The sequence below is a fragment of the Megascapheus bottae genome, chromosome 22 (genome assembly GCF_031878675.1).
Source record: "Megascapheus bottae isolate mThoBot1 chromosome 22, mThoBot2.hap1, whole genome shotgun sequence".
In the NCBI taxonomy this organism is placed as follows: domain Eukaryota; kingdom Metazoa; phylum Chordata; class Mammalia; order Rodentia; family Geomyidae; genus Megascapheus; species Megascapheus bottae.
This window is the reverse complement of record NC_143530.1, coordinates 30,326,055-30,339,838: the sequence shown is the minus strand read 5'-3', so window position 1 is coordinate 30,339,838 and position 13,784 is coordinate 30,326,055. Positions and strand designations below refer to the sequence as shown.

The window sequence follows — 13,784 nt, the reverse complement described above, 5'->3', positions numbered from 1 at the left end:
GAAGGAACCTATGATTTCTATTCCCAATGTAATGATGTAAGATAGGTAGTTTTCTTAACAAATATCCTATTAGAGCTAGGAGTATAGCTCAGTGGTAGAGTACTTGCTTTACATATGTGAAGTCATGGGTTCTAGCTCAGCTCCCTAAAAAATTAGAAAGTTGGACCGGGAGTTTGGCCTAGTGGTAGCATGCTTGCCTAGCATGCATGAAGACCCAGGTTCAGTTCCTTGGTACCACATATACAGGAAAAGCTGGAAGTGGTATTGTGGCTCAAAGGGTAGAGCTCTAGCCTTGAGAAAGCCCAAGGACAGTGGCTCAAGCTCTGAGCAAGCTCCAGGACTGGCATATATATATATATATATATATATATATATACACACACACACACACACACACATATACATATACACACATATATATATATATAGATAGATAGATTCCCATAATGCTACCATATCCCATATCTTTCAATTGCTTACTTTCTATAGTTTCATGTTTGTCTAGTAGAGTTGTTCTCTCAATACAGTGTCTTTTCCTAAAGTGGACAAATGCAAGGGACAATCCATCCCAATCTACTAGTAGAAGTATATCAGGCTACATTGCTCAGAAAATATTGAACAACAGATTATTACAATTTCAAAAAAGTCTCATCAGTCTGTATGAAAACATCTATGGCAGGAGACTTAGTGGGATCTTCAAGAGGTGATTAACTTATTCATATGATCCATAGACTCACAGGCTATTAGGTCACCTTCAAAGTGGGTCTGTCATGTTGGTGGTACAGTGGTGAGCATTGCTGCCTTCCAAAGTGGGTCTGTTAGGAAAGCCAATTTGGCTGGGTCTCTGGCACATTCCCCGTCTCTTGCCCAATGCTACCTTTGCTTCCAGTAGGCCCTCTTGATCCCAGACCAGAACTGTGATCTAAAATAAAGCTCTTTTCTTTGTAACCTACCCAGACAGGGGTATTGTATTACCATATGTATCCCTGTCTAGTCTATTCTGAAAAATTTCCCAGAAAACAAAGACAATATTCCCTTCTTCTTCTGAAAAAAGATTATCCCTAAACACTAAGTATGTGAAAGAGGGGAAAGAACAGAATGTACAATGAAAAGATCTGAAAGCTCCCGGAACCCACTGGAGCATGGATGAGAGTTCTCGAGAAGCACTCAGAATAAAGAAATCTTACCGGCTGCACAATGAGCTCTGCTCGCATCAGGCAGTCTGAGCAGTTTTGTAGGAGCTCCTGGATGGTATTCTGGTTCTGGTGCCGGGACATGGTGCCAGTTTGACTGAGGAGGAAAACACAAAGAAATCAAACATACAGTGGCATTTTTTAATCTAATTGTGAAATTATCTGAAACTTTCATAGGATAGTTGCAATACCAAGATAAAAATACTCGCATGAGGCTCTCCACTCAGATTACCTGTTAGCATTGTGCTGTTTCCTTCTCCCCTCTCCATGAATGTGTATTTGTTTGTGTATAGGTACCTTTGTTCTGAATCATTTCAGAGTTATCCTGCCCTGTTACATTTCAGCATACATTTCCTCAGAATCACCACACTTCCTTATAAAACCGCAGTGCAAATTATCATCAGGGATATTTAAAATGAGTGTAACTGTTTTTCCAATCTTCAAAACTTTTAAAAATTTTATCATGTAGACCAATAAAGTTCTTCACAACTATTTTTTTTGTAGTTGCACAAACACACTTGCAGTAATGATGGGAAGCCATTTGAGACTATTTATCAAGCCTTTCACTTCAACCCACAGCTATCTATAGCACCACATTCCCAGTACCACAAGTCCCTCTGTGGGAAGCCCTCCTGATATCAAATACAGAATATAAAGATTTCACTTTCAGCCGGGTGCGGTGGCTCACACCTGTAATCATAGCTACTCAGGAGGTTGAAATCGGAGGATTGGGGTTCAAAGCCAGCCTGGGCACAAAAGGACTTGAGACTCTTATCTCCAATTAACCTCCAGAAAATGGGAAGTGGGGCTTGGCTCAAGGGTAGGGCAGTAGCCTTGAGCTGAAGAGCTCAGGGACAGTGCCAAGGCCAAGTTCAAGCCCCATGACCCACAAAAAAAAAAAATTCACTTTCACATCTGCTGGAACAGAGAAAAGCTAACTCTACAAAAGAATTGTTTGGAATCTCAATCAAAGCCAGTAATGGCAATGAAATCATGGTGTGAAAAGAACAATGGAAAATTTCTGTATCTTCATGTAAAAATATTAAGTCTCTTTTTCCATAAATGCCAGTATTCAACTTTTCTCAGCAGTGAGGTTCGTGCCATGTACATCTCAAGTGTGACACTTTGCTGGAAGACTTATGACAGGAACCTTAAAACAATGGTGGTGTTGTATAAGTGTGTAGATTATAGTGTGTGTGTGTGTGTGTGTGTGTGTGTGTGTGTAGTAACAGTACTAGGCTTTGAACTCAGGGCATTACCACTGTCCCTCAAGGCTCTACAATTAAGGCACAGCTCTACTTTCAGCTTTTCTTTTTCCTGGTTAATTGGACCTAAAAGTCTTACCAACTTTTCAGCCCAAGCTGGATTCAAACCTCAATACTCAGATCACAATCTTATGAATAGCTAGGATTACAGGAGCCATGGGCTCCTGGCTCCATAGATGATTTAAAAAAATGTCACTGCTTTAAAAAGGTAAATTACAGGCTTACACCTGTAATCCTCACTACTCAGGAGGCTGAGATCTGAGGATCGAGGTTTAAAACCAGCCAGGGCAGGAGAGTCCATGAGAGCCTTATCTCCAATTAACCACCAGAAAAAAACAGAAGTGGTGCTGTAGCCCAAAGTAGTAAAGTGCTAACCTTGAGCAAAAGAGCTCAGGGGCAGTGCCAAGGATCCAAGATGGACCAAAAAAAATTTATATATATATATATATATATATTTAAGGTTGGGCTGAAGGTGTGTGGCTTGGAGATAGTCTTTGCCTATCATATATGAGGCCCTGGGTTCCATTCCCAGCAATAAAAAGGAAAAAAATAAAAAGATTTGAGAAATAATGGCCATATTATACACAGATGGATAGGCACCCAAGAATGTGGGAACTTTTCCCATAGCGCCTGAACACGCATCATCATATCATAAGGAAGTACTTTCTTTTCCTGCCACCTCTTTAGGGTCCCTGCCTGCAAACAAGGCTCCCCAACAAGCCTGTACTCGCTGAATGTGGGTGAGGAACCCAGCCCTCCCTGGGAACCACTCCCAAAGGATGATACCAGCTCCTCCAGGCAGGCCCAGGCAGTGTGCTGCCTGAGCTGTCCAGCCATCAAAACCAGGCTGGCCTCCCCTCCTGCTCTACCATGAATACAACCAGTCTCTCCTCTACTCAGGGACACCAGAACTCTGGCATGCTTCTCACGCTGCTGAGGCATAAGCCAGACTACACCCATTGTCCTAACTTGTACAGAATTCCAACTGCCTTAGAACACTTTCCCAAATGTACCTGTTAAAAAACACAGGAAAGAAACTCAAGAGACAAAGGAAACATTATTAAGAAATACAGAAACTTGGGCAGGTAGTTTAGCCTAGTGGTAGAGTGCTTGCCTAGCTTGCATGAAGACCCAGTTTCAATTCCTCGTACCCCATACATAGAAAAAAAGCCAGAAATGGTGCTGTGGCTCAAGTGGTAGAGCTCTAGCCTTGAGAAAGCCCAAGGACAGTGCCCAGGTCCTGAGTTTAAGCCCCAGGACTGGCAAAAAAAAAAAAAAAGAAAAGAAATATAGAAACTTCATTTCCAACCCTAGAAGAATAAGAAATTAGGGTCTTTCTAATTGCTGAATCCTGGGAGTTGAAAAGATCACACTGACAACACAGCAAGACCTTGTATAAATTTTTTAAAGGGAAATTATGAAAGGCTTACATAATTGTATTTGTTGCCTTTGTTGAGAGAAAATAAGAGCAACTTTAATCTGAAATATTGGAAATTCTGCTCAACAAGTTAGGTCCAAGAGTAATCCCCACAGAGAATGCCAGTCCCGAGATTATAAATGAAATAGTTATCTCTTAGCAAAATCAGAGTTTCTAAGTGACTTAACAAGGTGTGCCATTGTAAAAACTATCATAAACTGAGCTATGAGATAGGGGCAGTTAAGAAAAGCTAGGGAAGGTGTATACAGGAACTTTGTACTACCCTGGCAACTTTTCTGCAAATGCAGAAAATGCAGGGTCTCATGCATGAGACCCTGAGTTCTGTCTCCAGCACACACAGATAGGAGGTCAAATCCAACTGTAAATGAATGTATCCAAAGTGTACATGAGAGAGAAGACATTCCTATATCTAGGGATCATCCAGCCTCTCTAAAAGGAAAAGACACCTTCCCCCTCTTCTCCTTGCCCCTCATGTATCGAATTTTTCACAACCAGGCAATTCCAGATGCTGTTCATAATACTAAATGCCCCCTTGTGCTTTATTAAACAACTTGAGTGCATTCACCACAACATGTCCTTGCGGTAGCTGAGCACTTATGTATTTCACCTTGCATTTTATAGGTTAGCAACTGTACACGAAAGAGGGGTGCACAGAAATCTCATTACTTGTAAGGGTCAAAAAAGAAAAGCTGAAAGAACAAACATAAACATCTTTGGTAATTTGTAATTTGTGTATAGGACACAATAATCTCATTAATTCAGACCACATAGTAACTCCTCTTCACCCCTGGGGGATACATTCTAAGACCCTCAGTAGATACCAGAAACTCTACAAGGTACTAAACATGATATACACAGTTTTCCCAAATACAGTACACCTATGATAAAGTTTAATTTATAATTAGCACAGTAAGAGGTTAACATTGATATTAGAGAAATTATAACAGTATGTTGTAATGAAAGGTATTAGAAACTTCTGAATTGCTTGTTTCTAGAACTTTTCATTTAATATTTTTAGTTGACTATGGATAATTAAAACCATAGTAAGTGAAACTATAGCAAAGGAATGACAGCTTATTGTACACTTTTTTTTTGCCAGTCCTGGGGCTTGAACTCAGGGCCTTGGCACTGTCCTTGGGCTTTCTTGAGGCTAGAACTCTACCACTTGAGCCACAGCACCACTTCTGGCTTTTTCTTAGTATGTGGTACCGAGGAATCAAACCCAGGGTTTCATGTTTGCTAGACAAGCACTTTATCAGAAGGCCACATTCCAAGCACCACATTTTTTCCATATATTTTTTATTGTAATTAATAGAAGAGTTACATTATATTCACAAGATGGGGCCGGGAGTTTATCCTACTGGTAGAGTACTTGTTTAGCATGCACGAAGTCTCAGTTCAATTCCTCACTACCACATACATAGAAAAGGCCAGAAGTGGTGCTGTGGCTCAAGTGATAGAGCTCTAGCCTTGAGAAATCCCAAGGAGAGTGCCCTGAGTTCAAGGCCCAGGACTGCCAAAAAAAAAAAAAAAAAAGCAAGACCTGCTCATGTTCTCTTTCATTCACAGGAATTTGACTTGAGTCTGAAGTATGGAAACAAAGGAAAAAGGAACCAGGGGTGCCTGTCTAGTGGCTCTATCCATCACAAAAGGTAGACTCAGCTAATTGATGCTCAGTAAAGAGAAAATCCACCTTGACATGTCAGTTTGTTTGTCTGAGCCCAGAGAAAAATCCACTCAGATCTGGCTGTGTTTAATCCATTCATCAACTTAGAGGAATCTGGATTAGTTCTTAGTTATCATAAATAATGCTGCAATGAACATGGTTGTGCTAGTAGCCTCCGTAAATGAATGGATCAGGAAAATGTGGTATATATACACAATGGAGTTCTATGCCTCCAGCAGAAAGAATGGCATTGCCCCCCCCACAAGGAAATGGAAAGAACTGGAAAAATTGTTATTTTTTTGTGGGTCATGGGGCTTGACCTTTAGGCCTGGGCACTGTCCCTGAGCTCTTCAGCTCAAAGCTACTGCTCTATTCCTGGACCTGGGCATTGTCCCTGAGCTCTTCGTCTCAAGACTACCACTCTATCCCTGAGCCACAGCCCCATTTTCTGTTTTCTAGTGATTAACTGGAGTTAAGAGTCTCAGGTTTTTTAGTGCCCCAGGTTGGCTTTGAATCCCAATCCTCAGATCTCAGCCTCCTGAGTAGCTAGGATTACAGGTGTGAGCCACCGTGCCAGCTGGAAAAAAAATTAAGTGAAGCAAGCCAGGAAATACAGGTTGCATGGTTTCCCTCTTTTGTAATAACTAGGACATGTCTATGATATTCTTAGCAGGGGAATCACAGAAGTCCAATCATTAAGTGCATAGGACCACAAACAATGAAGCATATTAAAATGAACTCCAAAAATCGGAAGTGAGGTTCTTTTTATGTCCTTTATTCAGTTATTTCTATTCTTTTCTTTCTGTTCTAGTTTTCTGTACCCTTTGCTTATATGTTTATCTGATCCATGGAAGGCAAAGGGAATCACAGAAACAGCAGGAAAAGGATGAACTAATGCAACAAGGACACTCACTAGACACTGTCAGAAACAAACTTTACAAGCAACGGAGGTGAGTAGGGAATGGAAAGTGGCAGAAAATGGAGGAAGGGATAACTAATAAAAAAAAAAACAAAAGAACTGGCCATGCTTAAACTAAGGACAGCCATAAAATACAGGCAGAAAACATTCGATCTACCTAGTCAGTCTCAAGTTAGATAGGTCACCAATGCCTTGAGTGAAGGAAAAAGTCCTTTGCCTGAGAGTCTGAGAGCTGGCTTCCCAGGACACATCTAATTATTTGTGGTAGTTTCCTCTTGCACACACACAGCACTGTCATGTGTGAAAAAAATAAGTTAAATAAATACACCACTTAACTAATGTATAGTTTTTAAATGCTAGCTTAAAAAAAGAACTCTCTATACTGCTACAAGTGGATGTTAGAGATAGAGTTAAAATCATGTTAGAAATTGAACATGCATCAAATTTCGTGTGTGTGTGTGTGTGTGTGTGTGTGTGTGTGTGTGTGTGTGTGTAGGGTTTAAACTCAGGGTCTGGGTGCTGTCCCTTAGCTTTTTTACTCAAGGCTGGTTCTCTACCACTTGAGCCACACCTTTATGTCTAGCTTTTTGTTGGTAAGTGAAGAAAAGAATTTTATAGATTTTTTTCCCCTAGAATTGGCTATAATTGATCCTCAGATCTCTGCTCTCTGAATAGTAGATAGGATTACAGAAATGAGGCACTCTACTAAGTTTGCATTTTTAAATCTCATTTCAGTGGCATAAAAGATGGCTGAGAGCACACACTTTTTTGGGAAAATAAAGAATGAAAGAAAGAAAACTCAGGTGGGGCAAACCAAGCAAAAGGATATTGACTTCTGAGCAGGGAATGTGGCTTGGTTAGAGTACATGCTCAGCATGAATGAGGCCCTGGGTTTAATCCCTCAGTACCGCATCAACAAAAAGTAAATAAATTTAAAAAAATACAAGGAAAAAATTAAAATAAAAAAAACGAGTATTGACTTCTAAACTAGATTGTGAAAAAAATAGGATTTTGAAAAAAATAACACGTCCTCAAAAGTTTTTCTTTGGGAACTAGTATGCTTTCTAGGGCCAAGGATATATAACCAAGGCTTTCCTTACCCATTTTCCATAAGCACTTCACCACTGAGTTACACCCCAGCACAAAACTTTTCAATTCTTCTGAAATTGTTTTATCTTCAAACACAGACAAGTGACTCATACTACAAAGAACCTGCCTATGCAAACCTTTTTTTCTCCCTACTTCATTTACTTGTTTAAACAGGTAATGGTTCCAAGCATTTGTATAAAGATCATTGGCTAGAAGGAAAACATGTTCTGGATTTTAGTTCAAACAACTCACATGAAAATCCCAGAACTACAACTTTTCTTCCTATATTCAAACAATGTTTTTCTAAGATGTCTTGAGGTATTAGTTTAACACTAGTTACCAGAATATTGTAGTTCAAAAAACAAATATTCTAAAGAGATGTATATGGCATTACAGGATAAAATTATTTTTAAAATCGTGATTCTTGTTTTTACTGCTCATTAGATGCCCCTACTAACTGTATTTTTTTCTGTGTATATTTTTTCCACTAAATCACTTCTTTCCTTCCTTTCTCTTTCCATATTGCTCTCATTTTCCCCCTTTTTAAAAAATCAATTGACACAAAGTCTTGTATGTATTCTTCAAACAAATTCCTGTGCATTCAGGCTCACTGAATTCAGATTCTTAAAAATAAATATTTTTTTGTAAATTATATTTGTAAAATACCTTAATGTTGGGCTCATGGCCTTTTTGTTTAGCTCTTTATAATTTTTGTTTTCAATATTAGAGATAGAGCCAAAGCCTTACACATGCTTAAGTGTTATACCATGAGATACATCCCCAGCCTTTTCACAATATTTAACCTTTTTCACATATACTATATTGATTGTGTTTCTTTAAATAATCTTATTTTTCCACATAAGCAAGACATCTTTCACGATTCACTAAACATCCTAGACATCAGAGATGTGGGAGAAGGAATGACTGACCAACGCCACCTCCTCAGAGTAGCTCACCTGATCACACTGCACCCCCACTTTTGCACTATTTGCACACCTGGCTACACACCCCTGGAGTGCAAAGTTCCATACCTTAGTCATCTTCACTCCTACACATGCCTAACAACACAAGGTCCTGCACACAGAAGGTATCTGACATATGTTTATTTGAGTCGGTAGACGAAAAAACAAAAGTAAATAAATGACGGATTTAAGAATCTGGCCTTATCTGATTTGAAAAAGAGCAACTGGGGAGTACAGCTATTCCTGCCACCATTCCTATCCCAATAAGTGAGCAAAAAAAAAAAAGGGGGGGGGGGTTGTCTTCCTGTAGACCTAAGAGTACTCCGACAAAAGTCTTACTTCCTGTCTGGGTAGTTCTCTATTTTACGTGTTCATGTACTGTGTGAGGAGGGGAGCAACCTGATCACTTCCTGTTGCCTTCATTAAGACTTCAAAGATAGGAACAGTTGGAGCCCCACTCCAACTTCAACACAGACATGACAGGCAAGCTGGAGTGACCCACCTCACAGGGCTTGCCTGTCATGTCTGCATCAAAGGCTGGTGGGAACACCCAACTCCTGGGTGAGGTGAGGCTTACAGACAGGCACAACGAGTGGGCTTCTCTCTTCCCATGGGCTCTGTCTCTGGTAGCTGCTACTATTCCAGGGTTCTAAATTTTCCTTTTGTGCTTTTGCCTTGGCCCCAGTTGATAATTTTAATGTGTACAGAAAACTGGGTAGGGGTGAGAAAGCAAAAACAAGGCTACATACATGTAGCAGTTGAGTATATTTTTTAAAAAGTGAGCTGGTGGCTCCTGCCTGTAATCGTAGCTACTTAAGAGGCTGAGATGTGAGGATCCTCCAAACCAAAAGGACTCTTATTTCCAATTAACTAGAAAAAGAGCTGGAAGTGGAGGTGTGACTCATACAGTAGAGTGCCAGCCTGGTGCAGAAAAAGCTAAGCAAGAACATGAGTCCAAGATCCAGCCCCACTAAAAACACACAAAAAAGGAGGGAATATGGCTTAGTGATAGAGTGCTTGCCTCGCATGCAAGAAGCCCTGGGTTTGAGACATCAGTACCATCTAAACAGAAAAGGCCAGAAGTGGCACTGTAGCTCAAGTGGTAGAGTGGTTGAGCAAAAGAAGCTCAGGAACAGTGCCCATGGCCTGAGTTCAAGCGCCAGGACTGGCAAAAAAAAAAAAAAGGATTAAAGAAAATGAACTCAGAATTAAGGGATCCCTTTTTAGAAATTCTTAAGATTATCTATAGTTCTGCAATTCAACAAGAATAGGATATTTAAATAGCATTGAAAGGCTTATTAATGAATGAGAAAGTTCACAAAAAGATGCTTCTTTTATTTATTTATGGGTAGGTATGTCATAACAATGTTTGGTTCTTACAAATTCGATACTAAAATAAGGATTTCTATTTTGAATTATTTTCCTATTCAAAAACTCATAATTTTACTGAGCACGCCCAAATTGTTAACAAGTTGCCTGGTTATCCATGAAGAAGCTAACTTTTTGTCTTCTTCCAGATGCCAGATAAACAAAGTATGTTGTATTTGTGTATCCAAAAAAAAAAAAAAATGAGGGCCAGAAATTTGACCTAGTGGTAGAATGATTGCTTAGCATGTACAAAGACCTGGGTTCCATTCCTCAGTATCACATACAAAGAAAAAGCTGAAAATGGTGCTATGGCTCAAGTGGTCTCTTCTAGCCTTGAGAAAGCCCAAGGACAGTGCTAAGGTCCTGAGTTCAAGCCTCAGGACTGGCAAAAACAATTTTTCCAAGCAAAACCTTAGATCTGTTTGCTGTACTTTTTCACTAACGAGTTGTCTTTTTTCACAAAGTGTAGTGTCAGCCTTCCTGATGTTTTCAAAGATGTTGGTCTTCCAGCTCAAGGTGACAGGATATTCAGAGGAGGGCTCTGTTCACTGGGTCTCAAGGGCTCTGGCTTCACCCTCAGAACTACATGAGTCCATTTTTAGTTTTCAAAATCAGCACCTCTGGAATCTAGCAGAAGAGAAATGGAGAAAAGCCTGGGAAGGAGCACTCCCAGCACTAAGGTCTCCAGACTGAAAGATCTTCTAGAATCTTCTAGAACTTCCCCGTCTGGAAAGACTGGTTCTTTGAGAGTCAAGGTAAAGGTAGAATTCTCTTAGTCACACCCAAACCCTCCTCTGCTCCACCCACCCCCAAGAAGTAAGCATTGAAGCATCACACATCAGCAAATTTTCTCTTTCAAGACATTTCAGTCTCCTGAACAACAGTGATATCATGCCCATATTTAGAGAGAAAAAATTACTACCATTGAAAGCTGTTTTGTCCAATTAAGTAACAATTAGATAGCTGAATACTGAATCAACAAGTGATCCTCAGTGCAGAATCATATTGGCTTCCCCACCCCCCACAAAAAGAAAAGAGAGAGAGAGAGAGAGAGAGAGAGAGAGAGAGAGAGAGAGAGAGAGAGAGAGAGAGAGAGAGAGAGAGGAATCATTTCCTTCCAAAAGGAATAGAAACTCTTATGTAAAGGTATTAATGAAAGAAAGCAACAGTTCTGCAATATTCCACAGGAATGCAGAGGGAGGACCACAACAGATTAAAAAGAAGTAAAAGCTTGTATCTGCTAGGGACAAGTTTACAAGTGGAATTTACAAGTAAATTCTAACAGAAAGGTTTGATTTTTCCCTGGGTCATGTTGCATCCTGGATTGAAACACCACCCCCCCCCCACACACACACATACACTTACTGGCTGTGCAACCTTAAGGCAAACTGTTTAACTATTTTAACCTAGTTTCCCATCAGCAAACTGTGAAGTTAGTTGTGAAGTTTGAGGTGACCCACATAGAATGTACCTGGCATATCAGAGATGTCTACCAGGTAATAGAAACAATTATTAGCCATGGGTCTGATCTTTAAGAAAACATACAACTTACCTATATTTAATAACCATGTAAATGTTGTCCACCATATACTAAGCCAACCTGAATCTTACTTGCCATCATTTCTCTGAAAAATATTTAGCTCATACATTCTATGAGTCACCCAAGCTCTGAGCCTGTGTTCCCAAGACTCTACCTGGCCTCTTGCCTCAGGCTGTGAGCTGAAGCTATCACTCCACCTAGGCTATACCTACTCTCATTTCCCACAGCCACTGCCCACGTTCTCACTTCCATTCCTGTCCTCCTGCAGTAGGGCAAAGGCTCCCTTACTCCTACTCCTCCAAGTAGTCTCTCCCTACTTCCCCACCCCACACAGAGCTGTGGTGTTCTTTGAAGACCACCCTGCTTCCCTGCTCCCTCAACAGAATAGCCTCTCATGGGCTACAATGAAAACTCACCAGGGCTCTCTTCCAACTGGCCAACTCCCTCATCGCCATCTTCCAAACTACCTTTTGCCTTTTTTTCGAATGCTCTCCTACTTACAGTGAATGCCCAGAAAGGCCTCCCCAAATTTTCTCACCTCATCTTCTCTGACAGCCCATCTTTACCAGCTGAAACACTTCAAAATCTAATTCAACACCACTTCCTTTATAAAGTCTTACTCATGACAGATGTCATTGTCTCCTGTGAAGACTCTGAAGTCATTTATGCCTCTCACATCAGCCTATGACTCTTTAGTTTGGTTTATAATGCTGGCCATGGAACCCAGAACCTTGCATATACTGGGCAAGTATTCTAGCACTGAGCCTACACCCTACCTCTGCTTTCCTGTATCACCATATTTGTGTTGTTTCAGAGCTTAACCATCCTTTCAAGCATTTTCATTTTCACCTTGTCAATACCTATACATGTCAATGAAAATATATGCTGCCTGAAAATATTAAATTTGAGATACTGTATAGTCTAAAAGTCAGGCAGTAATAACAAAGAGGACCAAATTAAGGCTAAGTGACAGTGATTCTTGCTCTAAATCAATACTGATGATTCTACCTGCCTCATGCAAAAAAATAGATGTTTTGTTTGTCTGTTTTGCAATGCTGAGGCACTGACTCATGCTAGGCAAGCACTCTACCAATGATCTAACTTTCCAAACTTTTGTTTTGCTTTTGTAATAATGAGATCTAGAGGAAAACAAGCCTTAACACTATAACCAAATATTTCTGAAGCTTAACAACTATGCCTTTGCTTTTTAATCCTCCTACAAAATCTACATTTTTAATTGGTAGAAAATCTAACTGTGAGCTGGGTGTGGTGCTCATGCCTGTAATCCTAGCTACTCAGGAGGCTGAGATCTGATGATCGTGGTTCAAAGCCAGCCAAGGCACTGAGATCTGTGAGACTCTTATCTCCAATTAACCACTAGAAAACTGGAAGTGGCACTATGGTTCAAGGGGTAAGGCAATAGCCTTTAGCTGAAGAGCTCAGGGACAGTGCCCAGGCTGAAAGTTCAAGCCCCACAACTGACCAAAAAAAAAACAAAGAAAGAAAAAAAGAAAATCTAACTGTGGACTTGGTTACTTGGGTGACAACTTTGATTACAAGCTCATACTTTGTTAAAGAACAAGTCTAGAGGGGCTGGTAGTTTTGCCTAGTGATGAGTGCTTGCCTAGCATGCACAAAGACCAAGGTTCAATTCCCTGGTACCACATATATAGAAAAAAGCCAGAAATGGTGCTGTGGCTTAATTGGTAGGGCTCTAGCCTTGAGAAAGCCCAAGGACTGTGCTCAGGCCTGGTGTTCAAGCCCAGAACTGGCAAACAAACAAACTAAAAAAGTCTAAAGAATTTTTTCTTTCATAGAAAACAGTATTAGTCTAATGCCTTATAAAAATCTGAAGTTTATAACTTTCAAAACTATACCTACTGCCTACTAGGCACACATACTTACTGAACATTAGTAAAATGTTAAGTTGGACATAAGAAAGAGCTTAAAAAGTTATTGTGGATTTCATTTGCTTAAGATAAATACATAAGACAGTATAAATCCAACCAGCTGTTTTCATGCTGGTTTTGGCTTTCAATTTCTTATGGGCACAGTTAATTGGTACAAAGGGGTTTCCTTCTGATCTTTAAAACCTCTCACTTTGGGAGGAAAAAAAGCCTTTGGGTCAGAAAGGAACTTGGTAGATTTAGTGTCATCTGTTTAGCAGAGGGCAGGGCTCCTTCCGCCCTTGAGCAGAGGCCTCCTACTTCTAAGAGCACTAAGCCTGGGAAAACAGATCCCTCTGCACAAAACTGTAAGACACCCAGAAAAACAGGAACGGGTACCTGGTCTGACTCTAATCATCAGTAGCCATTATTTGAAAATGGAGAAGTCAGCATTTATG

General features: G+C 40.2%; 1 protein-coding gene across 5 annotated transcripts in view; it reads right to left on the bottom strand.

Moving 5' to 3' along the window:
- The window catches only part of Dsp (desmoplakin), a 135,261-nt gene that overhangs the window by 40,932 nt on the left and 80,545 nt on the right, over positions 1-13,784 (bottom strand). For all 5 annotated transcript variants that reach the window (XM_090356441.1, XM_090356440.1, XM_090356442.1 and 2 more), the window contains one exon: positions 1,188-1,290. In XM_090356441.1, the coding sequence (XP_090212567.1) occupies positions 1,188-1,277 (90 nt within the window). In that variant the 5' untranslated portion in view covers positions 1,278-1,290. The remainder of the gene's footprint in view (positions 1-1,187; positions 1,291-13,784) is intronic.